General features: G+C 56.7%; 1 protein-coding gene across 1 annotated transcript; it reads left to right on the top strand.

Annotated features, from left to right (window-relative positions):
- Nucleotides 1–2,661: 2,661 nt before the first annotated feature.
- On the top strand, nt 2,662–26,440 carry VKORC1L1 (vitamin K epoxide reductase complex subunit 1 like 1). The gene is made up of 3 exons (XM_029082445.1): nt 2,662–2,914; nt 23,670–23,779; nt 25,679–26,440. The coding sequence occupies exons 1-3, from the start codon at nt 2,721–2,723 to the stop codon at nt 25,903–25,905; spliced, it is 531 nt and encodes a 176-aa protein (XP_028938278.1). The 5' UTR covers nt 2,662–2,720; the 3' UTR covers nt 25,906–26,440.
- Nucleotides 26,441–27,421: the final 981 nt, after the last annotated feature.

Raw genomic sequence — 27,421 nt, 5'->3', positions numbered from 1 at the left:
CAGAGCACTGTACTAAGCGCTTGGAATGTACAAATCGGTAACAGAGACAGTCCCTGCCCTTTGACGGGCTTACAGTCTAATCGGGGGAGACGGACAGACAAGAATAATAGCAATAAAATTTTATCATCAGGTCGGACAGAATCCCTTTCCCACAGGGGGCTCACACTCTCAGTAGGGGGAGAAAATGAGGATTTCGATCCCCATTTTACAGAGGAGGAAACTGAGCCACAGAGAAGTGAAGTGATTTGTCCACAGTCGCACAACGGGAAAGGGGAGGAGCCGGCATTAGAACCCAGATCGGCCGACTCCCAGGTCTCGGCTCTTTCCATTCATTCATTCATTCAATAGTATTTATTGAGCGCTTACTATGTGCAGAGCACTGTACTAAGCGCTTGGGATGAACAAGTCGGCAACAGATAGACACAGTCCCTGCCGTTTGATGGGCTTACAGTCTAATCGGGGGAGACGGACAGACAAGAACAATGGCAATAAATAGAGTCAAGGGGAAGAACATCTCGTAAAAACAGTGGCAACTAAATAGACCACCCTGCTTCTCAGCCCAGGTGACTGGGTAAGAACCACTAGTACCGGTTGGCTGTTGGCTAGGCTATCCTGGGCTGGGCCTGGCACTTACAGGATCTACCGAGGACCGGCTTCTTCCTCTCCCTCTGCTCAAGAGGTTGAGCGTTCAGTTGCTTCTCTGCGTTAATGGAAGCCGAAAGGGAAGTGGAAAGGTAATGGAAAGCCCAAACGAGAATGGGGAGGAACCCCAGCCGAGGGGGAGCAGACAAGGCTCCGGTCTTGGACAAGGAACCCGTCTGCTCCGGTCGCTTACGCAGACGGATCGGTGCCACCCAGAGCCAAGCTCCCCCAATACTAATGATGGTGATGACGAGGGTGATTGATGATGACGATGATGACGATGGTGATGTTGAACCCAGGGAGAGCGGACGACTTTTCCCCGGTCTGGGCATCGTCGGTGCTCCTTCCCATCCTCTCGGCACGAAGAACTAGGGGACCGACTTGATAAAGCATTCATTCATTCATTCATTCAATAGTATTTATTGAGCGCTTACTATGTGCAGAGCACTGTACTAAGCGCTTGGGATGAACAAGTCGGCAACAGATAGAGACAGTCCCTGCCGTTTGACGGGCTTACAGTCTAATCGGGGGAGACGGACAGACAAGAACAATGGCACTAAACAGCGTCAAGGGGAAGAACATCTCGTAAAAACCGATGGCAACTAAATAGAATCAAGGCGATGTACAATTCATTAACAAAATAAATAGGGTAACGAAAATATATACAGTTGAGTGGACGGGTACAGTGCTGTGGGGATGGGAAGGGAGAGGTGGAGGAGCAGAGGGAAAAGGGGAAAATGAGGCTTTAGCTGCGGAGAGGTAAAGGGGGGATGGCAGAGGGAGTAGAGGGGGAAGAGGAGCTCAGTCTGGGCTGAAGCCCTCAGCTTCAGTGGGCTCAGCCTTGGGCGGGGTGGGGACCAGCTCGGGGGCCTCAGAGGATCCGGACCCCCGCTCCCCCGGATCCCCGGGACCTCCGCCCCGAGCTGGGAGGTGGATGTCGGGGTGCTTTCCGGAAAGGGCCTTGGGGGGGTGGTCCCCCGCTCCCCCGCCGGGACAGAAGGGACTGAGGGTGGAGGGTGGGGTAGGGGTGGGGGAGCAGGCCCCGTCCCCAAACCAACCGCTACGGTTATCCCGTAGCGCTATCGCTCCTAATTCTGCCGTCGACCCCTGGCCCACGTCCTACCGCTGACCTGGAACGCCCTCCTTCCTCACGTCCTCCAAACTCTCTCTTCTCCTCTTCAAAACCCTACTGAGAGCTCACCTCCTCCAGGAGGCCTTCCCAGACTGAGCCCCCCCTTTCCCTCTGCTCCCCCTCCCCTCCCACCCTCCCTTCTTCCCCTTTCCCCTCCCCTCAGCACTGTGCTCATTTGTATAGGTCATTTATTACCCTATTTATTTTGTTAAGGAGGTGTACATCTCCTTGATTCTATTTATCTCGATGATGTTGGCTTGTTTGGTTCTCTTTGGCTCTGCCGTCCGTCTCCCCGCCCCCCCCAGACCGTGAGCCCGTCACTGGGCAGGTCCCGTCTCCATCTATGGCCGAATCGCCCATTCCAAGCGCTGAGTCCCGCGCTCTGCACCTAGTAAGCGCTCGGTAAATACGATTGAATGAATGAATGCCATCATTCTTCTTCTTCTTATGCCCGTCTCCCCCCACCCCCCGCCCAGACTGTGAGCCCGGGGTGGGCGGGGACGGTCCCTCTCTGCGGCCGAATCGTCCATTCCGAGCGCTCAGCACAGTGCTCTGCACCTAGTCAGCGCTCACTAAATGCGATTGAATGAGTCCGGAGGGAGGGCGGGCCTGCGGCGCGCGCCCCTCGCCTCCCCCCCCCCCCCCGGCAGCCATGGGGCGCGCGCGCGCAGCCGCGAGGCCGAAGGGGGCGTGTCCCCAGGAGGCGGGCTCAGCCAATGGGGAGCGGCGGCGCCGCCGGGGGGCGGGGCCTGGGGGAGGGGGAGGGGGAGGGAAGAGGAGGAGGAGGAGGAGGAGGCGGCGGCGCAGCTGGGTCGGGTCGGGCCGGGCCCCGGTGGGCGGTGGCGGCGGTGGCGGCCGAAGCGGCGGCGGCGGCGGCTGAGGAGGAGGAGGACGCTGAAGAGGAGGCTGAGGAGGAGGAGGAGGAGGAGGAGACGGCGGCGGGAAGATGGCGGCGCCCGTCCTGCTGCGGGTGTCTGTGCCGCGGTGGGAGCGGGCGGCCCGGTCCGCCGTGTGCGCGGCCGGCATCCTGCTGTCCCTCTACGCCTACCACGTGGAGCGCCAGAAGGAGCGGGACCCCGAACACCGGGCCCTCTGCGACCTGGGGCCCTGGGTGCGGTGCTCCGCCGCCCTCGCCTCCAGGTAGCCCCGAACCCATCGCACCGGCCAGGACCCCACCGGGTCGGGCCGGGCCGGGCCGGGCAGGACGGGGCAGGGCAGGGCAGGACCGGCCCGGCCCGAGGGAGGGAGGGAAAGAGACGGGAGCCCGGGGCGGGGCGGGGCGGGGGAAAGGAACCCCGTAGGCCCCGGGGCCGCGAGGCCAAGCCGCCTGGGGCCGGGGGCGGGCGGACGCTTGGCCTCCGGGCCCGCCGCTCCTCCTCCAAGCCCGCCCCCCGCCACAGGTGAGCGGGGACCCCCCCCCCCCCCCAACCCGGGGACCCACCCTCCACATTGCTTTGGAACAAGTCAGTCTGGGGAGGAGGAGGAGGAGGAGAAAGAGGACCCTGGTTGAGGATGAGCCGCTTCGGGGGCGGGGAAGGCCCCAATGTCCGTCCCGTCCCCCCCATCGAGCGCCTCCTAACTCGGGGGGAGGCGAGGGGTCCGACCCGCCGGGCCCGGGAGGAGGAAGATGAGGAGCGGGAGCTGGCAGGGCTCCCCCTCCCCCGGACACCTGTGACTTTTCGAGCGGCGGTGATCCGGTGGGGTGACACACAGAAGGACACCGACCGCTGCCATTCGTGCAGCCTCCACCCGAGCGTAGACCCATCGGTTCGTTTCACACCCCGGGGGGGGCCTAAAGAAGGGGGGTCTTCGGGGACCCCCACCCCCACCCCGAAACGAGCCCCCGCGCCTTCGTCCCGTCGACCCGGCGTCGTGCGGGCGCCCGGCGCCCCGCCGGGGTCGGAGAGACAGACGACGCGGACGTGGGTGACGGATGGCCGCGTTTCGCTAGACGCCGGCTCGGTCCGCCTTCGGCCGTCGTGGCCGGGACTCCCGCTTCGGGTCTCTCCCCGGTCAGAGGCGGGGGCGCCCCCCGGCCCCGCCGCGTCCGTCGCTTCGCCCCGGAAGCCGCGGCCTGACCGGCGTCGCTGGCGCCGGACCGCGTTCGATGACCCCACAAGTGCGACTCGTGCGTCTTGTCACGGATATCGCCTTCGTGGGCCAGCGCGTAGCCCCGTGGAAGTTAGCCGAACTCGTGGCGGGGATGAGAGTCATCGACCCCGTAGGTTTTCTTCGAGCGCCCTTTTGCGGTCGACCGCCCCCTCGGCGGTGGTCGTCGCCCAAGTCCTAGTGAAAAGCCCGAGTTGACCGGGAATGCGTCAGGGCGTACGTATTTTAAAAAGGAAGGGCGGAGACGCCTCGCTTTGGCCCCGGTGTCCGTGGAGGCTTATCTGGGCGGAATTAGACCGTTCCCTTAGGCCTTCTACGGTTGGGCCTAAGGGACTCTGAAGACTCGGTGAACTGATTTGGCAATTCGGGATTCAGGTGTGAAAATAGATTTTTTTTTAAAAAAACCGACCCAAACTGATTTATTGAGGCCCAGTTTTAAAACTGGATTCAGACTTCTTAATCCTACCTTCCGTAAGATCTGAAGCGCATTCGGCAAAATAGCCACGCGGCTTCTTTTGGGACCCCCGCTAAAAAAAAAAAAAGTCATGATACCGGGTTAGGATTTAATCCCGGAATAATCCTGTAGAATAGCACGCTACTAAATTTGCAGTTTATGCGATTTCAAATAACTACTGCTTTTTTCCTCTTATGATAACTCAACTAGTTTTCACCGAGACCGAAACTGGCGTTACATAATTGTGTGGGTGTATATACACAGGACGTTTTCTAAAGGAGGTTCTGATTCGGCTTTAGGTTAAAAGACAGATTGCGAAGCGTGTGTTAGCGAGGGGTTTTAAGGGTTCAGACCGCGCCCCTCTTAGCTCCGTGGGAAGTCATTTTTACAAGTCGTGAGAACCGACGGCGAGGGCCTTGCAGTGTCCAGCTTGCACCGTCTAAAGCTGCCAGAGTCTAAAGTTGTCAAAGTGCCGCCATCTCTCGCGGTCCCGGTGAGCCCGATTCCCCCGACCCCGGCCCGTGGCAGCCGCTGGCTGACAGAAGGAGCCCGAACCTCGGTCCTAGCCGGTTTGTGGCCAGAGGTGGGGTCGGGCAACGGCGCGGTTTGAAAATTCCATCCTGAGGGGGAGACCGAGGCAGAGATAGACCTCTAACGTGCCGACGCGAAGAAATTACTGCCTGGAATCGTTGTTGCTTCTGTCGGTCAGTCGAAGCGTTTACCGTTGTGGCGTGGGTTAAGTGCTTACCACATGCCCAGCGCTGTACTCAGCAGTGAGGTGGGTACAGGTCAGTCGGTTCAGAGTCAGTCCCCGTCCCCCGTGGGGTTCACAGTTTAAGCAGCCGGGAGTGTGGTTTTTTGAATCCTCATTTTAGCGATGAGGAAACTGAGGCCCAGTGAAGTGAACTAGCCTGAGTCCTTCCAGCAGGCGAGTGGTGGAGCTGCGATTAGAACCCAGGGCTTCCGACTCCGAGATCCAGGCTCTTTCCACTAGGCCACGCTGCGTGGGGTGTCAGTCAGTCAGTGGTGTTCATTGAGTGCTTATTGTGTGCAGCCCACTGTATTAAGCACTTGGGAGAGTACAGTATAGCAGAGTTGGTAGAACTCTGTCATCCAGCGGTTCCGTCCGTAGCATTAAAGGGGTGGGGGGGTGTCTACTGAGTTTCCTATAAGACGACACCCTGAATTTGTGTGATTTTTGGCTTGCGAGGCTCTCTGTCTCTCAGCCTGGGAATGGGGTGCACTGAGGAAAGATCAGAAGGGCTATCATCAGTCAGAGAGCCAGAGAGTCGGGCCTTCCCAGAGGAAACGAGCCCTAAGTGGATGAGCTGGATCCAATTTTGGGGTGAGTAGAGGCCATGAATGTGTTAAACATGCTCAGTTTGGCCCCTTCAAAGCTGTCAGCGTACTGAGTTGGGGGAGTGCTCTCCAGGCTTTCGGAAACAAGGGGTTTTAGTAAAAGCCACCTTTCACCTAAGAGGAAGAAACCAGCTGTGGGTCATCTCCGCCCAAGTCTACTAGAAAGGCATTGGAAGTTAGAAAGTCATTCGTCTGCTGGCCAAGAACCTTAGCATGTCCGATAGAGTAGTTTGGTAACCTCCAAGAGCGACTTTCCGAAAAGCTTAAACTCCGGTTCTTGGGAGATTTTTCTTTGGACCCCCAAAAGTGCACTGGCACAACTTTTTGATCTTCCCGTACCCCGGGCCCCGTATGTCGCCAGAGAGAGTAGAAGCGGCGTGGTCTAGTGGGAGGAGCCCGGGCCTGTGAGTCAGAAGACCTGGGTCCTAACCCCGGCTCTGCCACTTGCCTGCTGTGTAACCTGGGGCAAGTCATTCTACTTCTCTGTACCCCAGTATCATCTGTAAAATGGTGGTTCAATATCTGGTCTCCCTTCCTACTTTGACTGTGAGCCCCAAACAGCACAGGGACTGACTTTGTCCCACTTGTATCTCCCCCAGTGTCCTACTTACAGTACTTCACACATAGTGAGCTCTCAACAAAGACCACGATTATTATTAGTACTGTTATTATTTATTGTATTAGGGTCCACCGTGCTGACTCCTGGACCTGGGAGCGGGTTTGCGTTCCTGGCTGCCGCAGGGTTCGGTTCGGCTAGCATTTAAAGAGACGATTCGGAAGGCTGATGGAAATGAATTTTTAAATAATATAGACTCGGAATTGTTCTTTTCCTGGTATGGAATCTGGAGGAAATGTCATCACGTACAGCTGGGCACAGGCACTGGGGTGAGAGGGATTTGAGCTTCAGTAGTGAGTCCATGACTCATGGAAAAAACAAGTGCCTATTCATTTTCTAAGCTGGGTCACTGAGTCTTCGTGTCTTTAGGGAATTTCTTCCCAATCAACTCTCCTTCAGAAGCTTGATCGAGGCGAGGCTTAGGGATGAAGGCCGAAACCGTGAGGTTCACTACATCCATCACCTGTGGAAGAGGCGTAGTAGGGTAGTTTTGTGGCAACCAAATAGAATTCTGAACGGTGACGACTCATGCCCCGCTGCCGGGCCAGCGGAAAGAGCTCCGGGAACCGATGGAAGCCCCGGGGTCCGGGCTTGGCCCGGCCTGCGTCGGGATGATGGGGTGGACGGGCGCAGCTGGAATCCAGAGAAGTAGTTGGCTGGCGACGGAGGGGAAGGCCGCAGCGGCCACCGAGGCAGGGTCGCGACCCTCCGGCCCGACGGCGGCTGCGGTCGGAGGCGGGGTCGGCGGGGATAGTTGGATAGCGGTCACTCTACCGGGTGCCGCTCTCCGCCCGCCTACTCGGTGGTGGCACCCCGTGCCCCGGTGGGAACCCGGCTGGCGGGGTGAGAGAGTAGGGGTGGTGTTGCATTAACCAGCGTTCTTCGCCTCGGTTCTTTCTCCAGAAGTCTCAGGACCGAGGTTCGTCCGTCATTCCGGCGGGAGACTATTTCATTTCTGCCAGATACTGACAGGAGGCATTTCTCTCTCTCTCTTTTTTTTCCCTCCCTTTTTGTGCTCCGCTGAGCTGTCTTTTCCTAATCCTAATCCTATACGCATTCTTGTCGAGTGTTTGAATTTCTCCTAATGTGAAACTGATAAGGAGATCAGCAGCTTCCAACCAGGTGGGACAGTTGGGTTATAGGAAGTTGCGTCGGCAGGAAGGAATTAGGGGAAATTCGTCAACGGTAGACCCACGATGGATTACTAGAAGGAAAAGTTAAGGAAGTTGTGGTCGGGGAGGGTTCCTTGATGTGTGGTGCTATGCCCGTGATGGGTATTAAGGGGAAACATCAGGCATGACCTTAACCGTGAAGGCAGCTAATGAGGAGGCCGGCGGTCACCCCGTCCCTGCAGACCGCCTCGGGGCCACCAGGGGCTTCTGAGGATCTGCCCAGTGTCACTCATAGACTTGGGGTATAGGGCCGTGGAGTCCCGTAGCTGCTAAACGTCTTTTCCATTTCGGGTCAGAGCCGGGAGGTGATCGATGCAGCGAAATAGACGATTTGGTGACTGAGGAGACGTTTCAGCTGCATTTGATCTAGAGGAGACCAGGAGAGATCGGAGAGAGTCGTCGCCCAGGGACACGGGGGAAATTGCATGGGCCGTGTGAGGGTGCCTTGCAAGGGATGCCCAAACGGATAAGAGCATCTTCAGGTCCCGGGGAAGCGGAACACCGGCTAGGAAACCTGAGCCCCCACGTGCCACCCGGGGTGTGAAAGGTGCACTCGGATGGGAAGCGAGCTGGCCGGGAGGATGGATTGATTTTTTTCTAGTGTAGGTTTTACCGGGAGAGGTGCTAGCGGGATTCCCAGACCCACAGCGTTCTTAGCGGCAGGCACGTCAGAGGACTCGGATCCACCCGTGACAGACGAACCACGCGAGCTGTCCGAGGCCCAACCGCTAAGCCACATGTTCACACCTCAAGGCCCGGATGGCGTCCACCCAAGGATTCTCGGGTTGTCGGGGGAGGGGAGAGATGCTGCGGGATTCCCAGTAAGAGAGGGGTGTACCCCATCCTGACAGGTGACCAGTTGGAGGTACGGGGGTGGGGGCTGTCCAATACTGAATTTTCTCCTCAGAGCCGACTCGGGAACTGGGGGCCGGCGGGTTTCACTTCTGTACTCGGCAAATTGGTAGAATCCAGAAATCTCGGTTCAGGGAGTGCCTGAGGGAAAAACCCAGTTAATTCTGGGAAAGCAGTGTGGGATCTGATAAGGGAACATGGGCTTCCCTGGTCTTGTCAGTAAACTCGTGGATAAGGGGAACCAATGGACGTGAAGTTTTTCAAGCTTTTGCCAGAGTCCAGATGAATTGATGGTGACGGATGCTTTTGTGAAGTCTGAAAACCACAGAGAGGTTTTGGCGCCGCTCTCCCTGTTCCGACACCTGATGGGTCGTAGAGAGGAGACCTCTCGGCCCGTCACTCGGTGGTATTTGTTGAGGGCTTATTGTGTGCAGAGCACTGTACTGAGCGCTTGGACGCACAGCAGATAAGTGGCAGAGCAGGCGTGAGAGCCCAGGTCCTTCTGACTCTGGGGCCCTGGTTCTTTCCACTCGACCATGTGGATTCTGGATTTGTTGGCATCTAGGTCCTCAGTGCCATGGCAGTCTTGCGGGGGGTGCTCTACCCACCCAGGCAGCTCCTGGCCCTCTCCTGCCCATGCCCATCGGTTGAGGGCTTGTGGGGCTGCCAGGAAGCTGGTAGAGGCACAGGTTCGCCTCCCAAGAGGGATCCAGAAATCAGCAGGTAGTGATGCCGCGTAGGCTTTTGTGATCTGTGCCACAGCTCCCCTGGAAGAGGCATGGCAGAGCGGGAGAGGAGAAGGTGAATACCCAGTGACAATCCGAAAGCTCCACGGTGGCTTTCTAGCCACTCGGAATCAGTTGGACTGCAACTGAGCCATCCCCCTTCTCCTCCCCGGATTCCTTCTCCTTCTCCTCCTTTGCCACCCATATCATCCTTCTCTACCTGCCACCCTAATTACTGGTCTCGGTCATCTACCCCCGCCCCCCACCCAGGCCCCACTTGGAATTTTATGGACCAGTTTGGGGCCTTTCTTTCTCCCCTCACATTCCTGCTGTCGTCCTCCGTCCCTCTGGTGATCCTCGGGGTCATCCAGCGGCCCCCCGGCTCCGTACCCGGGACACCGTCCCAGCCGCTCACCCGTTTCCTCTCACTCTCCTACTCTGCCGACCTCCCACTCCGCCCTTCCTCGGCCATCCTCCGGCTAGGACACCCGCTTGATCTCCAACCTCGGCAACTACGAAATCCCACTCTCCGACCGCAACTCCTCCCCGCCTTCTCTCCCACTAGCCCCCTCCCCGCCAAACTGTCCCGGCCCGCCCCCCCGACAGAGCCCTCTGATCTCTTGACCACCACTTTCACCTACCCCAGGCCATCACGGCCCATTCGATCCCCCATCCCGCCTCACCGTCTTCCCTGAACCCCTCTCCGTTGTGCCGCCGTCCCTCCGTCGACCTCACGCCTCCAACCGCGGGCTCGGTTCTCCTCCACGGTCCGTGTCCCGTGATCGTGCCCAGCGCTACCGTTCCTCATTGGTCCCGCTCACCGGCTCCTCCTCTGCCTCCCACCCCCTGACTGCGGGGGTCCCTCGAGGCTCAGTTCAGGGTCTCCTTCCTGTCTCCATTTACATTGTCTCCCTTGGAGGACTCATCAGCTCCCACAGATCCACTACCGTCTTTACGCCGCCGAGTCCCGAGTTTACGACTCCGTCTCTGACCTCTCTGCCATCTCGCATTGCTTCCCGCCCTCAGGACTTCTCCACCTGGATGTCCTGCTGTCACCTCCAAGTCAGCATGTCCCAAATGGAACTCCTCATATTCCCTCCCAAACTCTCTCCTCCCCGTGACTGTTTTTATGGTATCTGTCAAGCGCTTACTGAGTCTGTTATATTGTTGTGGTGCCCTCTCCCAAGCGCTTAGTACAGTGTTCCGCACACCTTGAGCACTCAATAAATGTGATTGACTACGTGCCTGGCAGCGTATCGAGTGCTGGCATAGATACGGGCTAATCAGATTGGATAGAGTCCATGTCCCACATGGGACTCAAAGCCTTAATCCCCGTTTTATAGATGAGGTATCTGAGGCACAGAGAAGTGAAGTGACTAGCCCGAGGTCACAGAGCAGACAAGTGACAGAGCAGGGATTCGAGCCCAGCCCCATCTGACTCCCAGGCCCGGGTGCTGTCCACTAGACCACGCCGTGTCCTTCGACTTCACTCGACTTCGGCCGCCGTGGTGAGAAGGTAGGGGCGGGACTCCCACATCTTTCCTCTGTCCCGGAATGCCCTCCCTCTTCATATTCGTCAGAGCGCCCTCCCCATCTTTGAAGCCAAAGCACATCTCTTCCAGTAGGCCTTCCCCGATTAAGCCCTCCTTTCCTCTTCTCCCACTCCATTCTGCGTTGACCTTGCACCGCACCCTTGGATCTGCACTCTTTATTCACCCTACCCTCAGCCCCGCATCTCTTATGTACAAATCTCTAATTTATATTAACGCCCGTCTCCTCTTCTAGGCTATTAGCTTACTGTGGGCAGGGAACGTGTCTACCGACTCTGTTATATTATATTCTCCCAAGTGCTTAGAACAGTGCTCGGCATACAGTAAGCGCTGAAAGAATTCCACCGATCGATTGTAGGGGAGGGCTGCTTCCTTGTACCTGCAATTTATTTTCTTGTCTCTCCCCTCCACCAGATCGTAAGCTCCTCGAAGGTAGCGATCGTGTCTCTCGATTCTGTGGTATCGTACTCACCCAAGCACTCATTAAGGTGCTCCGCACACAGCTAAGAGCTTAATAAAGACCACTGATTGATTGACAGCTAATCACCTAACTGATGATTAGTTAGTGGGGCGAGTTCTTAATGCAGAGGGAGGGCAAATAAAGTAGGAAGGTACTTGAGGTTAGTCAAGGTAAACTTCCTGCAGGAGGTGTGATTTTTAGTAGGACTTTGAAAATGGGGTGGAGAGTGGTGGTCGGACAGCTCTTGGTGGGTGCAGGGGAGGGGGCTGAGGGCAGGGAGTCCCAGGGCAGAGGGAGGACGAAGGTGCCTGGAGAGCTGAGGTGGAGGCCCTGGTGAGCAGGTAGGACCGAGGAGGAGTGAAGTGTGCGGCCTGGAGGGTCCCGGGTCCCCAAAATGTTGTCCTGTCCAGTAGGCGCTGGGTTACTGCTGTGTAGGAAAGGGCGTGACTTTGCCCCAGACCCTGCTTCTCCCTAGAGCAGGCAGATTCTCGACCCCTTTTTTCTTCTGTCCTTAGGGCACACGCGAGCTAGTTGTATTTATCGAGTGCTTGCTGCGTGCGGAGCACTGTACTAAGCGCTTGGGAGTGTATGGTATGACAAACACATTCCTTGCCCACAGCGAGCGTACAGTCGGGTGGGAGATGGTCCTTAATATAAATAAACAAAATTACAGCTATGGACATAAATGCTCCAGGACTGGGACAGGGGATGAATAAAGGGAGCCAGTCGTGGCGACGCAGAAAGGAGTTGAAGAGAAGGAAAAGAGGGCTTAGTCAGGGAAGGCCTCTTGGAGGAGATGGGCCTTAAATAAGACTTTGAAGCCGGGGAGAGTCGTCGTTGACTATGAGGAGGGCGGGCGTTCCAGGCCAGAGGCAGGACCTGGGCGAGAGGTTGGTGACGAGATGGAGGTAGAGTCAGTTCCACGTGTCGGATCCTGGAGGCGAGTCGCCCTCTGCAGTCTGACGGCCTAGAACAGGGCTTGAGGCTGCAGGGGAATGACATTTTTCGGGCGCGTTGAGTTGGAAAGAATCAGGATGGCTGAGCGATCTAAGGGGCTGAGTTCGGGTCGCGGTCTGGAGGTGTGGGCTCGTATCCCACTTCCGACATCTCTCTATTCCTCTAGACTAAAAGCTCGTTGCGGGCAGGGAATGTGTCCGTTTATTGTTCTAGTGTACTCTCCCAAGCGCTTAGTACAGTGCTCTGCACACAGTAAGCCTCAATAAATAAGATTGAATGGATCCCTGCAACAGCCGGACAGGGTCGGGCCGCTCTAAGAAACCTCAGCCATTTCAATTTGGGTCTTTGCAGATCATCAGCCCCATCTACCGACGTGCTACGGAGAAATCAAAGTCTGTTCTTGAAGTTATTCAAAAGTGTGTGTTGGAGAGCGCGGTCAAAGTTCCCGGAACAGCCGGTCGCCCGACCAAAAACCAGAGTCTGGGTAAAAACAGCCTCGTGGCTAGCCGCTTGCCCGAGGCCACTGATGACTCAAACCGGTTGTCAGTAATACCTGCGATGTATTGATATCATCTCTGCTAGAAGTTTCCTGAACGAGATCTGTACGCGGCAGACCTTGACTAGTTCTTCCGGGCAGCCAGGTTTTCGGGTAGTGAGTTGGATTCTGGGTCGAGAAGATGTTTGGCCAGCTTGCTGTGTGGGGAAGCAGCGTGGCCTAGTGGGTAGAGTACGGACCTGGGAGTCAGAAGAGAGTCAGAATATCCTTAGCGGAGCTTGCCCGGGGAACGGCAGTTTGGTCAAAGCTTGGCTCTGCTCGCTCCCGGGAGCCTGTGTGCGGTTCGCGGGTCAGCAGACACGGCGAGGGGTTAAGCCCCGAGGAAACGGGTGGGTTGAGCGGTCACTGGAGTGCTCACCTCCCTGAGGGTTCGATCCCCTGCGGCCTCCCCATTCCTTCCGAGCCCATCCCGTCCCTCCGGAGCCTTGCCGTTCCCGGCAAGACCTGGGAATGGACACTGACGGCACAGTTTTGCCATCATTGGTCTTTGACTCCAAGGAAAGACAAGGAAGTGGAGCCAGGCCAAGATCTGGATCGAGTGAGACTCAGTCAATCGATCAGTCAGTGTGGTATCATTCATTCATTCAGTAGTATTTATTGAGCGCTTACTGTGTGCAGAGCACTGTACTAAGTGCTTGGAATGTACAAATCGGCAACAGATAGAGACAGTCCCTGCCTGTTGACGGGCTTACAGTCTAATCGGGGGAAGACAGACAAAAACAATAGCAATACATAGAATCAAGGGGATGAACAGCTCATTAAAACAATAGCAATAAATAGAATCAAGGTGATATACATCTCATTAGCAAAATAAATAGGGTCATAAAAAATATATACAATTGAGCGGAGGAGCAGAGTGCTGAGGGGAGGGGAAGGGAGAGGGGGAGGAGCAGAGGGAAAGGGGGGGAAAAGGGGGCTTAGTTGAGGGGAGGTGAAGGGGGGGTAGGGAGCAGCAGAGGGAAAAGGGGAAGCTCAGTCTGGGAAGGCCTCTTGGAGGGGGAGTGCTTGCTTACTTATGTGCAGAGCACTGTTCTAAGTGCTTGGGAGAGTTCAAGACAACAGTCGGTAGACACATTCCCTGCCCACAAGGAGCTTTCAGTCAAGAAGCAGCACGGCCTAGTGGATAGAACATGGGCCTGAGAGTCAGAAAGACCTGGGTTCTAATCCGGGCTCCTCTACTTGTCTGCCATGTGACCTTGGGCAAGTCACTTCACTTCTCTGAGCCTCAGTTACCTCATCTGGAAAGTGGGGGAATGAGACTTTGAGCCCCATGTAGAATAGGGACGGAGTGCAACCTGATTTTCTTGGTGTAGGATTTCCACCCTCGTGCTTAGTTCAATGCCTGGCCCGAAGTAAGCGCTTAACAAATTTCACCATTATTCAAGAGAAAGAAGTGAGCCACGCTGCGTTAGACTGTGAGCCCGTCATTGGGCAGGGATTGTCTCTATCTGTTGCCGAATTGTACATTCCAAGCGCTTAGTACAGTGCTCTGCACATAGTAAGCACTCAATAAATACTATTGAATGAATGAATTAATGAATGAATGAGGGGTTTTCCCAGGAAGAGGCTGTGACCTTTTGATCCAGTTAGGGTATTGTACTTCTAAACAAGACTTTGCATTCACCTCTAGAAGTAGCCCAGAAATTGGCCAACAGTTGTGGTTTCTGAAATTGGATTCAGCGGTTCTTGGGTTTAGTGCCCAGGTGCCCAGAACTGCTTGTAGGCTGTTTTGCAGCAGAAATGCCTCAAAGTTGACCTCCTCTCTTTCCTTCCTCTCCTCTTCCTCCTCTCCTTCCCTTCCTCACCTCTGCGCACCGCCTCCCCTGCCCCTCCGTCCCACTTCTCAGCAATACGTTGTACCTCCCTTGTACTTTCCTTTGCCTGTTGGCCTCCTGCCTTGAGCTGGCCTCACGTTTGGCGACCCCGGCCTTGGAGGGACGGGTGAGGGCAGGAAGGATGGCAAGGATGGCAAACGTCTCACTGCTTCCTCAAGCTCCCCTGGGACCCTTTGGGCCACACCTCTGGACCTGGAATTCAGAGGACCTGGGTTCCTACCATGGCTCCACCGCTGGTCTGCTGCATGACTGTGGGCAAGTCACTTAACTTTTCTGTGCCTCACTTACCTCATCTGTAAAATGGAGATGAAGACTGCGAGCCCCATGTAGGACATAGACCGTGTCCAAACTGATTGTCTCGTATCTACTCCAGTGCTTAGTACAGTGCCTGGCCTATAGTAAGCGCTTAACAAATACCATTAAAAAAATGCACACGGACAGGACATTGGGGGCATTTCTGTGTTTTCTTCAGGTTCAACAACTACGACTCTGTTCAGCAGTCAAACAGCCAGCAGGAAGTGTTTAGAAAACTGGATGAAAAAGAAAGTTTTGCTGTTCCACAAAATCACCGTAGGCTTTCGCCTAGAACCCTACGGACAGTGCCGGTCCCTAAAACCTGGAGCCGGGGCTGGAGGCCCAGGGGAGGGCAGCCCGAATACCTTGGGGATTAAGCGTCTTTTCTCCCAGGATGTGCCAAGATCAACTCCCGTCTTTCCGGAGATGGGATGAGAATGACTTTTGCAAAACCATTTAGGGTGCAGGCAGGGTAAACTTGGGCTTGTCCCCAAAGCCCCAGGACTGGAAGCTTGAAGGAGGTAGCTTCAGAAAAGATACAAACGTGATGGTAGAAGTTTGGCATTTCCATAGCACTTATAGCCATATCTTTTACACTCCCACCTGTCTGTCTAAGCTCCTTGAGGGCAGGGAATCACGTCTTCTAACTCCTCCGTACACTACCAAGCGCTTAGTACAGTGCTGTGCACACAGGGACTCACTAAATGCTATTCCACCGGCCGTCTCCTTGTTTCCCATCTGCTCCTTCTATCTGTTGTGCTCCCTAGACTTTCCCGTCTCCAACCCACTGCTCACGACTTCCCCTGGCATAGGGTTTCAGGCTTCCTCAGATTGTCAAACTGAGTCCCTCCTCATCTTTGCCACCGCAATCCAAAGCTCTCTCTTTCAGGAGGCCTTGATGGAATCATTCCCCACCCCCTCCCCCCGTCCCAATTCTTTTTTTAATGGCCTTTATTAAGCCTTTACTATGAGAATTAGCAGAACGAGCACGGGCTCGGGAGTAAGAGGACATGGGTTCTAATTCCAACTCCACCACTTGTCTGCTGTGTGACCTTGGGCAAGCCACCTAACTTCTCTGTGCTTGTTACCTCATCTGTAAAATGGGGGTTAAGACTCTGACCCCCACGTGGTACAACCTGATGACCTTGTAGTTACCTCAGTGCTTAGAGTAGTGCTTGGCACATAGAAAGCGCTTAAATACCATAATTAATTATTACTGTTATCATTATGTGCCAGGCAGTGCATGAAGCCCCTGGGAAGATACAAGCTAATCAGGTTGGACCCAGTCCGTGTCCCACTTGGGGCTCACGGTCTTAATCCCCATTTTAAGGATGAGGTAACCGAGTCACGGAGAAACGAAGGGCCTTGCCCAAGGTCACCCAGCCGACAAGTGGCGGAGCCAGGATTTGAATCCAGGTCCTTCTGGCTTCCAGACCCGTGTCCTACCCCAGGGTCACAGCGTCCCTTCAGCTGGCCTCCACCCTCCAGGGCAGACTGGCTTGCTCATTTTTGTGTTTGTCACTTGTGTCTCTGCTCCTACTTTTTTCCCTCGTGTATGTTGGGCAATCTGTGTGTGTTTGTCTCTGTCCATTAGAGTGTATTCATTCATTCGGTCGTATTTATTGAGCGCTTACTATGTGCACAGCACTGAACTGAGCGCTTGGAATGTACAATTTGGCAACAGATAGAGACAATCCCTGCCCAATGATGGTCTCACAGTCTAAATGGGGGAGACAGATGGCAAAGCAAAACAGAACAAAACAAAAACAAGACAACATCATCAAGATAAATAGAATCAAGGAGATGTACACCTCCTTAAAATAAATAGGGTAATATATACAAATGAGTACAGGGCTGAGGGGAGAGGAAGTGGGAAGAGCAGAGGGTGGGAGGGGAGGGGGAGCAGAGGGAAAGGGGGGCTCAGTCTGGGAAGGCCTTCTGGAGGAGGTGAGCTCTCAGTAGGGCTTTGAAGAAGGGAAGAGAGTTAGTTTGGCGGATGTGAGGAGGGAGGGCATTCCAGGACTGCGGTAGGACGTGGACCAGGTGACGATGGCAGGATAGGTGTGAACGGGGGACAGTGAGGAGGTGAGCGGCAGAGGAGCGGAATGTACGGGGTGGGCAGTAGAAAGAGAGAAGGGAGCTGAGGTAGGAGGGGGCAAGGCGATGGAGAGCTCTGAAGCCAAGAGTGTGGAGTTTTTGTTTCATAAGAAGGTTGATAGGCAACCATTGGAGGTTTTTGAGGAGAGGAGTGACATGCCCAGAGCGTTTCTGTAGGATGTATGCCCCTTGCAGGCAGGGACAGTGTCTCTTACTTGGATTCTGGATTTCCCGAGTGTCCCTTATTGTCGTCCGCCCCTATTAAGGACTCTGTAAGCACTGATGATGATGATAATGGTGGTGGTCATTTGATTTCTAACCTGCAGACTAAAATAACTCTCTTGGAACTCCTGAACTCTCTTCACAACAGATGAAGTTTTTTTTTTTTTGTCTTCAAACAACAAGTGGAGAATATGGAATTCATAATCAGAGCAAGTTGTGCTGGGATCAGTCAGTGGTATTTATCGAGCTCTTAATGTATGCAGAGCACTGTACTAAGCACTTGGGAGAGTACAACACAGTTGCTAGGTTCCAGAAGGGACTGGGTAAATTAGAGGCCCTCAGTAGGGCTGGCCCCAGTCAAACGGAGACTAGGGAGCCCCAGAAAAGGAGGGTGGGGATGTGTTTTGAAAAACCGAAATGCCGGCGGCTACTGCAGCTGTTGCTGCCTGCTGTTCCTGCCGCGCTCGCTTCCCTTCTCTTTCTGCCCCCTCCCTTTCTCCCTGACTCCACATTGAGCCCCAAAGTCGTGGTTTTGGGATCCCTTGCCAGCCCAAGCCAGGAGGGGACAATTTGAGGAGTGGGATTCCCCGAGCGGCAGAGTCCGCTGCTGCCATGGCCCGGGTGGGGCCCCGCCCGTCCGCCGCGTGCGGGAGGGAGGGAGGATGCAGGCGGGGAAGGGGCCCCGTGGACCCGGGTCAGCGGCAGTGGTTCTGTGACTGACTACTCCCCGGGAGGCTCAGGGTGGGGAAGTCGGGGATGTCGGTTGGGGTCCAGGAGGGTCCGTATCGCCCGTGGTTCCCACAGGCACCCCTTGCTGGAATCTTGGCCACAGCAGAAATGCCACCCACCTCATCGCGTCTGCATGCTCCCTCTAGACCGTAAGCTCTTTGCGGACGCGAATCGTGTCTCCGTGCTCCATTGTATTGAACTCTTCCAAGCAGCACAGTGCTCTGGACACAATAAGCAACATCGATTGATTGATCCATTGGGTATTCTTGGGTCCTTCTCACGAAAGGGTGTTGGGGCCTCTGCCAGCTCTCGGGATAGAGTTCAGCCCCCAGGCTCCCGGAATCAATCGGTCAAAACCCTCGTGACATCGAGACTCCGGGAAGCGGTGGTGCCCCGGGTTGCCACCGTTTGGGAGCGGGTAGGATGCCGGGACGGGAGAGGCCTGTGTGGGGGTGCTCTGCTGCCGGGACCCCGGCGAGGCCCGTGCAGGCCGAGCCCCTGTGCGTGCTCGAGGCCCGTGTCGGGCCTGGCACTCCAGCTCCCTTTCTTTGCCACTGGCGTATTAGGGCTGGAAAGGGTCTCGTGGGATCTGAAGCGCCGGGGGGGGGCTCTCTGCGGACCACTGCTGGAAACCAGAGCTCTCCCGGCCGGCCGTGGGTTCCCGGGCCTTTGCTTCGGCCTCATGCTTTCATCCTTTGGACAACCCCATCCCTACATCCCTCCGTCCCCCCAGCGGCCATCTGAGTGCTGTCTCCCTCCGCTCCTCGGAACCCCGCCTTACCCTCCCCCGCCAGAGGCCCTCAGTGGCATTTCATCCCCGGAACTTGCGTCAGCCATCGGGATCCAGGTATGATCTCTGATCCAGGTATCAGATGGTTAGTCGGTCGATCATTCGGTAGCATTTATGGAGCACCTCCTGAGTGCCTGGCGTTGTGCTCAGTACTGTGGAGAGCACAGCAGCACAGGAGCCCTGCACACTCTCTCCCCCCCAGGAATTTATCCTTTTGCCTTCCCTTTGTCCCCTTTTGCCCCACCCTGAGCTCCAGCCTATGTCCAAAGTGTGGCTCCTTTTTTTTTTTTTTTAAATAGTATCTGTTAAGGGCTTACTATGTGCCAGGCACTCTACGAAAGTGTTGGGAAAGATGTAAGCTAATCAGGTTGGACACAATCCAGGTCCCACAAGGGGCTCGCAGTCTGAATCCCCATTTCCGGATGAAGTAACAGGCATAGAGGAGTGAAGAGACTTGCCCAAGGTGTTAAAGCAGACGAGGAGGAGCCAGGACTAGAACCCAGGTCCTTCTGACTCTCAGGCTCGAGCTCTGTCCACTGGATCCCGTTGGGCCTGCGCCTCTCTGAGGGTCGGAGCCTGATGACCGCGGCGGCAGAAGTGGCCCCCCGGCCCCGGGGAGCTTTCTGGTGTCTTCCCCTCCCAGGATTTCCACCCTCTGGGTCTGCCTGTCCACCCACCTGAAAGACAGATCTGGCCTTAGAGGACCTGTGCTGACTGGCTGCCTTGGGTTGACTTTTCAGAGGCTTGAGCTGCCCAAGATGAAGCCCCTTTACATTCAGCAGTTGAACCTTGAAGCCGGGGGCTTTTCCCGACAGGCACACATCCTCCCGCCTTCTATTCGTTCATTCATTGTCGTATTTATCGAGCGCTTACTGTGTGCAAAGCACTTGAGAGAGTACCATGTAACAACGGACACATTCCCTGCCCACAGCGAGTTCACAGTCTAGAGGGGGAGACAGACGTTAGTGCGCATACATAAATAAATAAATTACAGATGTATATGTATGTGCTGTGGGGACGGGAGGGAGGATGAATGAAGGGAGCAAGTCAGGGCAATGGAGAAGAGGAGAGGAAGGCTTAGTCGGGGAAGGCTTCTTGGAGGAATCGGGCCTTCACTAAGGCTCGGAAGGTAGGGGGAGAGTCATCTTCTGTCGGTTATGAGGAGAGAGGGCGTTCCAGGCCAGAGGTGGGATGTGGGCGAGAGTTTGGCGGCGAGATAGATGAGATCGAGGTACAGTGGGATGGTTCGTATTAGAGGAACGAGAAGTGCGGGCTGGGTTGTAGTAGCAGAGAGTAGAGAGGTCAGATGGGAGGGGGCAAGGTGATTAGGCGTCTCTTCTAGCAGCCGCCCCCTCTTCCTCTTCCATTCTTGCTCAAGCTAGCCCCACAGGCACCTGAACTCTGCTGAATCACCTCTTTCGTTTATTTACCCACCGGTGTTTGTTATTTTTAATCTGTCCTCTAGTTCTTTTGCTTACTATTTTGTGTTTGTCGACTTGTGTGCTCATACCCCCTCGGAGATTGGAAACTACTTGAGGGCCAAGGACTGTGTCTTGTGCCTGTTGTTTTCCCAAGCGCCTGAAACAGCCAGCGCTGTCACTTGGGAGGTGCTCAGTAAAACCTGTTGAGGGAGAAGGGATTAATCTCGGTCGGCTTCTGCCTTGCCTTCCCTCCCTTCCCCTCCCCTCCCCTTCCCCTTTTTCCCCCCCGCAGAAGTTGGTTTGCTCAGAGGCCTCTTGCTGCCACCCAGAGACCAAACCAGAATCAGCCAGCTGGGCACCCCAGGTGCCCACTTGGAGCCAACGGCAGCTGGGCCAGAAAGGCCCTAGTCCCCTGCTTAGGCTTTTGGTGGCAATCAGTCAATCAATCCAATTTGTTAAGCACTCGCTGTGTGCAGAGCATTGGGCTAAGTGCTTGGCCGAGTGCAGTATACCGGAGGGGTTAGACATGTTCCTTGCCCACAGAGAGTTTAAAGTCTAGAGGAGGAGGGGAGACAGCAAAATTTCGGCAAGTAGTCAGGACAGCCCGGGCTCCCCGGAGGGGCCGGGCTCGCCCCACCTGCCGACTGGCCTGCCCTCCCCTCGGACAGCTGTCCATCCCGCTGACGGAGCAGGATCATTAAACAACGCCAAGCTTGCACGGGAGCCTGGCCCGGTGACATGGGGTCCGGACCCAAGGCACTGGCGGAGAGCAGAGGCCCCTCCCATTGAAAAGAAGAATTAGTCTCATGCCAGAAGTAAGGGCACGATCCACAGACACTGTGCAGTGAGCGTTGGGTGACCGGGGTACTTTTTTTTTTTTAATCTCTTGCCTAAAACGGAGGAGAAACTCGTGGAGTTTTGTCTTGTAAAGGAGACGGTGGATGGGCAGCGGTGGGTGCGACGTTTGGGCGCGGTTGACGTCGGTTCGGCCGGCTGAGTTGTCGCGGGTGGCCTTCGACTCGGGAGTTTGCCCGTCCGGGAACATGGACTAACTGAGGTAGTGGGAGGAAGCGGCGAGAAGGCACCTCACTCTCACCGTCCACAATGTTATCGGGGACTTACCGTGCTGGGGGCCGAGTAGTCAGTCAATCGTTGGATCGATCGATCGGTGGAGTTTATTGGCTCCTTCCCGTGGGCTTTTGTGAACAGGCAGGGAATTCCCAGATGGGGTCCCTGCTGTGGCTCCGCTAGGGTCTCCCGTTAGCCGGTCTCCCCTCTTGCCCCACCCGGCACGCTCGTTGAAGAGTACTGACTGAGCGGCTACTGTGGGCAGAGCACTGGATTAGACTCCTAGGAGAATACAGTGGAAGGAAGATCTGGTCCCTGCCGCCCTCCCCACCCCAAATCTGTAATTTAATGGTAGGGGCAGTTACAGGTGGGCCAAGGAGACTGCGCACAGTGGAAGGAGGAGGAAGACGGCTAGGTATACCGAATTCCCAACTAAAGTGACAGAAATAAATGAGTCCGGATCCACTGAAGTGATGAGGGCGGCTCTTTGGATGACTTGAGCCAAGGAGGTGCTGATGGAATCTGGAAAGCTGCCTGGAGGAAGTGGAGTTTGGAAGGTTTGAAGAACGGGGAGAGCGGTGGTCTAGTGTTCTAAACAAGAGTAGATGCTTGAAAAATACCATTGATTGAGTGGGAGACAGGCAGATGAAAATTGTGGACCTACAGTTGGATCAGTATAATAACCCCAAATAACCCTAACCCTAACCCAAATAAATGAATAAATCAGCAGTATTTTTTGAGCACTCGAGAGTACAGTTGAGTTGATAGATCTGATCCCAGCCCTTGAGGTGCTTATGATCCAGTGGGAGAGACAGACAAGTAGCAAAATAAATTACGGGGAGGAGAAGCAGCAGAATTTCAAGATGCGTACATAAAAGTTGGGGCTGGGAGCCCTTGGGCCTCTGAAGAAAGGAAGTGCCAAAAAGTCGGGAGAGGGTGGGGAAGCGAGAGTTAATCAGGGAAGACCTCATGGAGGAGATGGAGTTTAGAAGGGCTCTGAAGATGAGGGAGCAGAGCGGTCCATCAGATAGGAGGGAGAGGGTGAGCAAGAGATCGGTGGTGAGAGAGCTCCGAGAGCGGTTGTTGGAGAGGAGGTGTGGTGTGTGGGCTAGGCTGTCGTGGGAAAGGAGATGGAAGAAACAAACCGATCCACTGCCACCAAGGGGCACGGGGTGGCCGACGGGACGATCCGGCCGGGGCGGTGGGGGTGGGTCAGTCAGGGAAGGCCTGCTGGAGGAGGGGATTTTTGAGTAGGACTTGAAAGGCGGGAAGGGCTGTGGCCCGGAAGATCGGAGAGTTGCCCAGGGCTCCGTATAGGGGGAAGGGTGGGCGCTTTGGTTTGGAGAGGACAGCGAGGAGTGAGGGACAGGAGGAGGCCAGCGTGGGAGGAAGGGCGCGGTGAGCAGGGATGTAGCTGGTGAAGGGAGGTGGGGGCCGGGGGAGCCGGCCCGCTGTTGGAGAGCTTGGGTTCCAGGGATTGGATTCGCAGGGGTCGAGCTCTGTTTCCATCGCCAGCAGGAGAGCCTGGAATCTCTCGAGGCCCCGAGGTGCCCGGAAGCGGGGTTTTAAGCCGGTTCTCCTCTCCCGTAACCTCCACGTGACGTTTTCCGTGTCGATAAGTCGTTTCGCCGGTAGCCCCGAAAGGCAGGGTTCAGGTTTTATCTTGGGTAGGTGGCTAGTGACCTCTTGTGATGTTTGCTTTTTGGGGAGGAGCCTATAATTAGGCAATAAATGAATGCCTAAACAGTCCCGTTGTCCAAAATCATTTCCGTGAGATTTAGGGACCGATGGTTGTGCAGAACTGTAAATTGGGGAGTGGGGTCAGCAGTTAGGGATTCTAACACTGCAGGATTGAGGCTCCCGGTGGCCGAATCCTCGCTGAGCTGGGAGTTCCTGAAAACGTAGACTCTGGCAGGAGCAGGAGCGGTCGCTCCAGGTGGCGTCAGCAAATGATGTTTCCGGTCGGCCTCTCGGGCCACGATGTAAAAACCGGGACTCTGCTCGGTCTCGGGGTGGCGGGGATTCAGAAGTGATGTCCGAGTGATGTCAGAAATGATGTTCGGGCCCAGCCTAGCCTCAGAGGGCGGGGGCGACTCCCGGGGCCCGCAGAGCGAACCGTGGAGTGGTCCTGCAGCCCAGCCGGGGCCAGGCATCAGGGTCAGGCGTCTACCTGTTCCCACTTCTTCTCCCAACCAAACCCGGGAAGCCTGGTGGGCCACACATCCCTGTGGAATTTGTCTGGTCTGTTTTCAGGAGTTCTGGGTCCGGGTCCAAGAGGGAGAGGCCTCGGAGATTCCCTTAGAAACTTCGGCTTCTCCAGCTTGAAGTGCTGGCTCCGCTTAGGAATCGACCAAGCTCAGAGAGGCAGGCAGGCGGCGCGGCCGCCGGGGAGGGCGGCCACCCCTCCTGGGGGCCGAGGCAGTGCCGGCTTCAAACCGAGGCGTCGGGGTGGGAGAAGCAGGCCGCGGCTTCTCCAGGCACCGGCTGGTCATGGGCCTTGGAAACGGGCAGAGATGTGTGACCGGCGGGAGACGAGGATGGCCAAGACCCGCTGACGGTCCGGGTGAGCGGAGGCCGGCGGAGGAAGAGGATACTCCAAAAGGGATGACCGGTGATGCTTATTTTCCAGATGGGGTCGCGGATTTGGTCTCTTGGGTTCCATCTTCGGGAAGGACGGTGCAATAAACCAGCCCAACAGTGTCTTCGGGCTCGTTTTTTATATCCTCCAACTGCTGCTCGGTAAGTGCACGCCGGTCAGCGGTTGCGATGGGCGGTGGCGCTGGCTCTCGCTGGGCAGCGTGGGCAGGGTGGCGGGTCGGGCAAGCCGCCCCTCTCTCTTCATCCCGACGACTCTCGTCTTTACACTCCGAGACAAGGGCTCTACCTAGGAGGTAGAGACGGGAGGGAGGGGCGGGGAGTACTATCTCCTTTTGACAGGTAGGGAAACTGAGGCAGGCACATTCAAGTGCTTCGCACAGAGCGTCCCGCTCAGCAACAGGAGCTCGGCCGACACCCTGAAGGCCACCAAGTGGCTTGCCCGAGGACACCCGGAAGGTCAGCGGCCGAGGCCAGTCCGGACGATGGATCCCCCGTCCCTCTGCTCTGTCTTAAGGGTTCCGGCCTCCCTCCCCTGCTGTCCGTTTGGGCAGAGGGGGTCCCGAGAACCCCGTCTTTCGCGGGATCCGCGTGTTTGCCTCTCCCCACGCCTCAGAACATTTCCCACCCACTTTGGGCCCCTGGCCCCTTGAGGGAAGCTGACCTGGTACGGTGGGCTCTCCTAGACCCTGGGACACCAGATCGGGGGCTGGCAAGGGGCGTCCCGAGACAGAGAGGAGGAGGAGGAACAGCCCTGGGGAAGGTGCTTGCAGGAGAAAGGAGCTTTCGAGAGAAGGTTTCGGTGGTGACCCGCCAGTAGTAGCTATTGAGCGCCTACTGTGTGCGGAGCACGGTGCTCAGGGGCGATCCGCCGGATCCGCCCCTACAGCATCTGCGTCCTCTGCAGTCACCGTTTGGGTCGCTGGGCTGGCCGGGCCGGGCCCGGCCCCTTCTCTCTGGGACTTCGCCGGGGACGACCGGGACCCCGGACGGAGACGCTGTCGCGTGGGCCCGCCCTTTTCTCTGGCTAATTAGTGTCACCGGTGGCTCTGGCCGCCCCTCCCTCGCGGGGGTCGACCAGGCGGACGGCAGGGGTGGGGGCGGAGGGGCGTGCCGACGTCCCAGGAACCATCAGGGTCCCCGATCCCCCCCTTGCCGGTCCCGAAGCGGTGGCGCCTTCACCTTCCTTCCCCGCCTGCCGCCGCCCCCCTCCTCTCCCCGGCGTCCTCCACCCCGCTGAAGGCGGTGCCGGCGGCACGCTCCCGGCCCGGCCCCGGCTGGCGCGGGTTCACCCGTCGGGGGCGAGTCCGGCTCTGAGCCCCCAGAGGCGGGTCAGAATTTCCCGGCGGTGGCGGCGGTAACCCCGGCGGGGGCAGGGATCGAGCTTGGGGAGGGAGAAAGCGGCGGCTCAGCGGGCGGTCTCCGGGCTCCCGCCTCGGCTTGTTTGCGGCCGGCGGCCCTTGGGAGCCGCCGTCCGCTGCGGGTGCCGCGGCCTCGCCTGCCCTGGCTCGCTGGGGCCCCTTTCCTCGGGCAGAAGAGAGGAGGTGCCTCAGATATCTGCCTCCCGGCCTGTCCCGGAAGGGGACGTGGACTCTGAGATGCCGGTTCAAACCCCGAAGCCTCTCCTCGAGTCCCGGGCCTCAGAGGCCCCTTCCCGGTGGTTTCCTGAGCTCCCGGGGAGGCGGCCGCGTTGCGGAGAGGGGCGGTGGGGGCGGGGGTCTGGCTCAAACTGCCAGGTTCGGGCCGGGCCTGGCCTCGGAGGGCGGGGGCGACTCCCAGGGCCCGCAGAGCGAGCCGTGGAGTGGTCCTGCGGCCCGGCCGGGACCGGGCACGGGGCCAGCGGGGAATCGGCCAGAGCCCCGTCCCCTAGACCGCTGGGATTAGTGCCAGAACCCGGTCGTGTTTTGGATTCCTCATCCCAGGAAGCTTCCCTGAATGGGGTGATGAAATTCTGTCCTTTCATTGGGTTGAGGGTGAGAGATATAGTTGACGGTGCCTCTCTTTCTCTCCCTCCCCCTCCCCCCCTCTGTCTCTCTCTCCCAGGCCTGACTGCAAGCGCTGTGGCGGCTCTGACCCTCATGATGTCCTCCATAGTGTCAGTGGTCGGGTCCCTGTACCTGGCGTACATCCTGTACTTTGTGCTCAAGGAATTTTGCATTATCTGCGTCACCACATATGTACTGAACTTCATTCTCCTCATCATCAACTACAAACGACTGGTTTACTTGAATGAGGCCTGGAAGCGGCACCTCCAGCCCAAGCAGGATTAGCACCTGCCGAACTCAAACCCTACTCCGAAAACCCTTTTTCCATTAAGTTTATTTCCGGCCTTTTTTTTTTTTTTTAATTCGTATCAGACACTTTCCCCGAGAATCTGTTGCCGATCTTTTGTTTCTCGATTCCCGCAAATTAGAAGGGGGTCGTAGCTACTCACCGTGTCGATCTTCGATTTAAATGTGGATTCGAAACAGGAGATTTCAAGCCAATCAAAGACGAGCTCTGACGTCATTTTAAAATTACTTCTGAAACACAAAGTGTAGTCCTTGTTTTTTCCCCAAGCTGTAAAGGATCAGCAGTTGCTAGCAATTTATCCTGTGTGTATCGATTCAATTTCAGGTCTAACGGAAGAGATGTGATCATGACATGAAATATTTTAGCATAACGACACTGTATTGACCATTGCCATGTTTACAGTATGTAAAACACTTTTAGCCGATGGACTGAAACATGTAGATGCAACTAGAGCCCATGTATGTGATCTCGTAAATAAAGGCAGAGGGCCCGGCCCGGCCCCCGCCCCCGGCCCGCATGGACGGTGAGTACGAGAGAGGGGCGGAGCGTGCGGCGGCGGAGAGCGTCCGGCTCGGACGGGCTGGGGAGCAAGCTGATGGAGCGGGTCCGGCCGGGGGGGACTCCGGGCCGGCGGCCGTCCGCGGTGGCGACCAGAGAGGAAACGGAGCCCACGCCGCCTCCCGCTCGATCCGGGCGCCTTCCGGCCTGGAAGGACACCGGCTGCCGGCGAGCCGGAGGGCCGACTTTCTTTGCCAAAAATGGAATCGGTGTAGGCCTGTTGGGTCACGTTCGGAATGCATTGTGGGTAAGTGTTCTGTTTGAACGGGGCCCTCGAGACCCGACAGTGTTACGGACCGGGGAGCGAGGAGGAGGCGGATGCAGGTGTCGGTGTACGGGGGGACCCCCGGGGTGGCCCCCGGCCCTCGCCGGCCCCACGGGCGTAGAGCGCTTCTGGTCTCTTGAGGCCCGGCGGGACCGGCCCACCCTGCGGGGTAAAGAGGGCCGGGGGCGGGAACGCCGGGACGGTATCGTCGCTCTTTCTGATAACTCTTCCAGATTCCTTCAGAATCATTTAACCTGGTCATCTGAATAAACCCAGCTGAAACAGTGTCTGTGTGTGTGTGTGTGTGTGTGAGTGACTGTGTGTATACATGTGTATGTGCGCGTGTGCCTTTCCAAGACGACTCTCCAGGTGCCTTCGGTCTTAAAACCCCGATCCGGTTATTTTGGACGCTGACCTCGGCCGGCGTAGATGCCCTCGCTCACCGGGGTTTTTTGGGAAATGGGCCGAGAGACCTACTGTGGGGAGAAGAGCGCCGGGGCCGGAGAGGGGTATTTTAGCCCTCGGCCTGAGGGGCGGCCACGGGATTCTCAGTTCCCATACGGTCAGCCGCTTCATCGGCACTGAGACAGCCGGGTGGCCTGGCAGGGTGTCGCTTTCTCAGCTGCTCTTCCTTAAGGGCAGGAAGAGGTGGGCAGCAGAGGGTAGTCAGC

Source organism: Ornithorhynchus anatinus, chromosome 17 (genome assembly GCF_004115215.2).
Source record: "Ornithorhynchus anatinus isolate Pmale09 chromosome 17, mOrnAna1.pri.v4, whole genome shotgun sequence".
Taxonomy (NCBI): domain Eukaryota; kingdom Metazoa; phylum Chordata; class Mammalia; order Monotremata; family Ornithorhynchidae; genus Ornithorhynchus; species Ornithorhynchus anatinus.
This window is presented reverse-complemented; position numbering and strand designations above follow the sequence as displayed.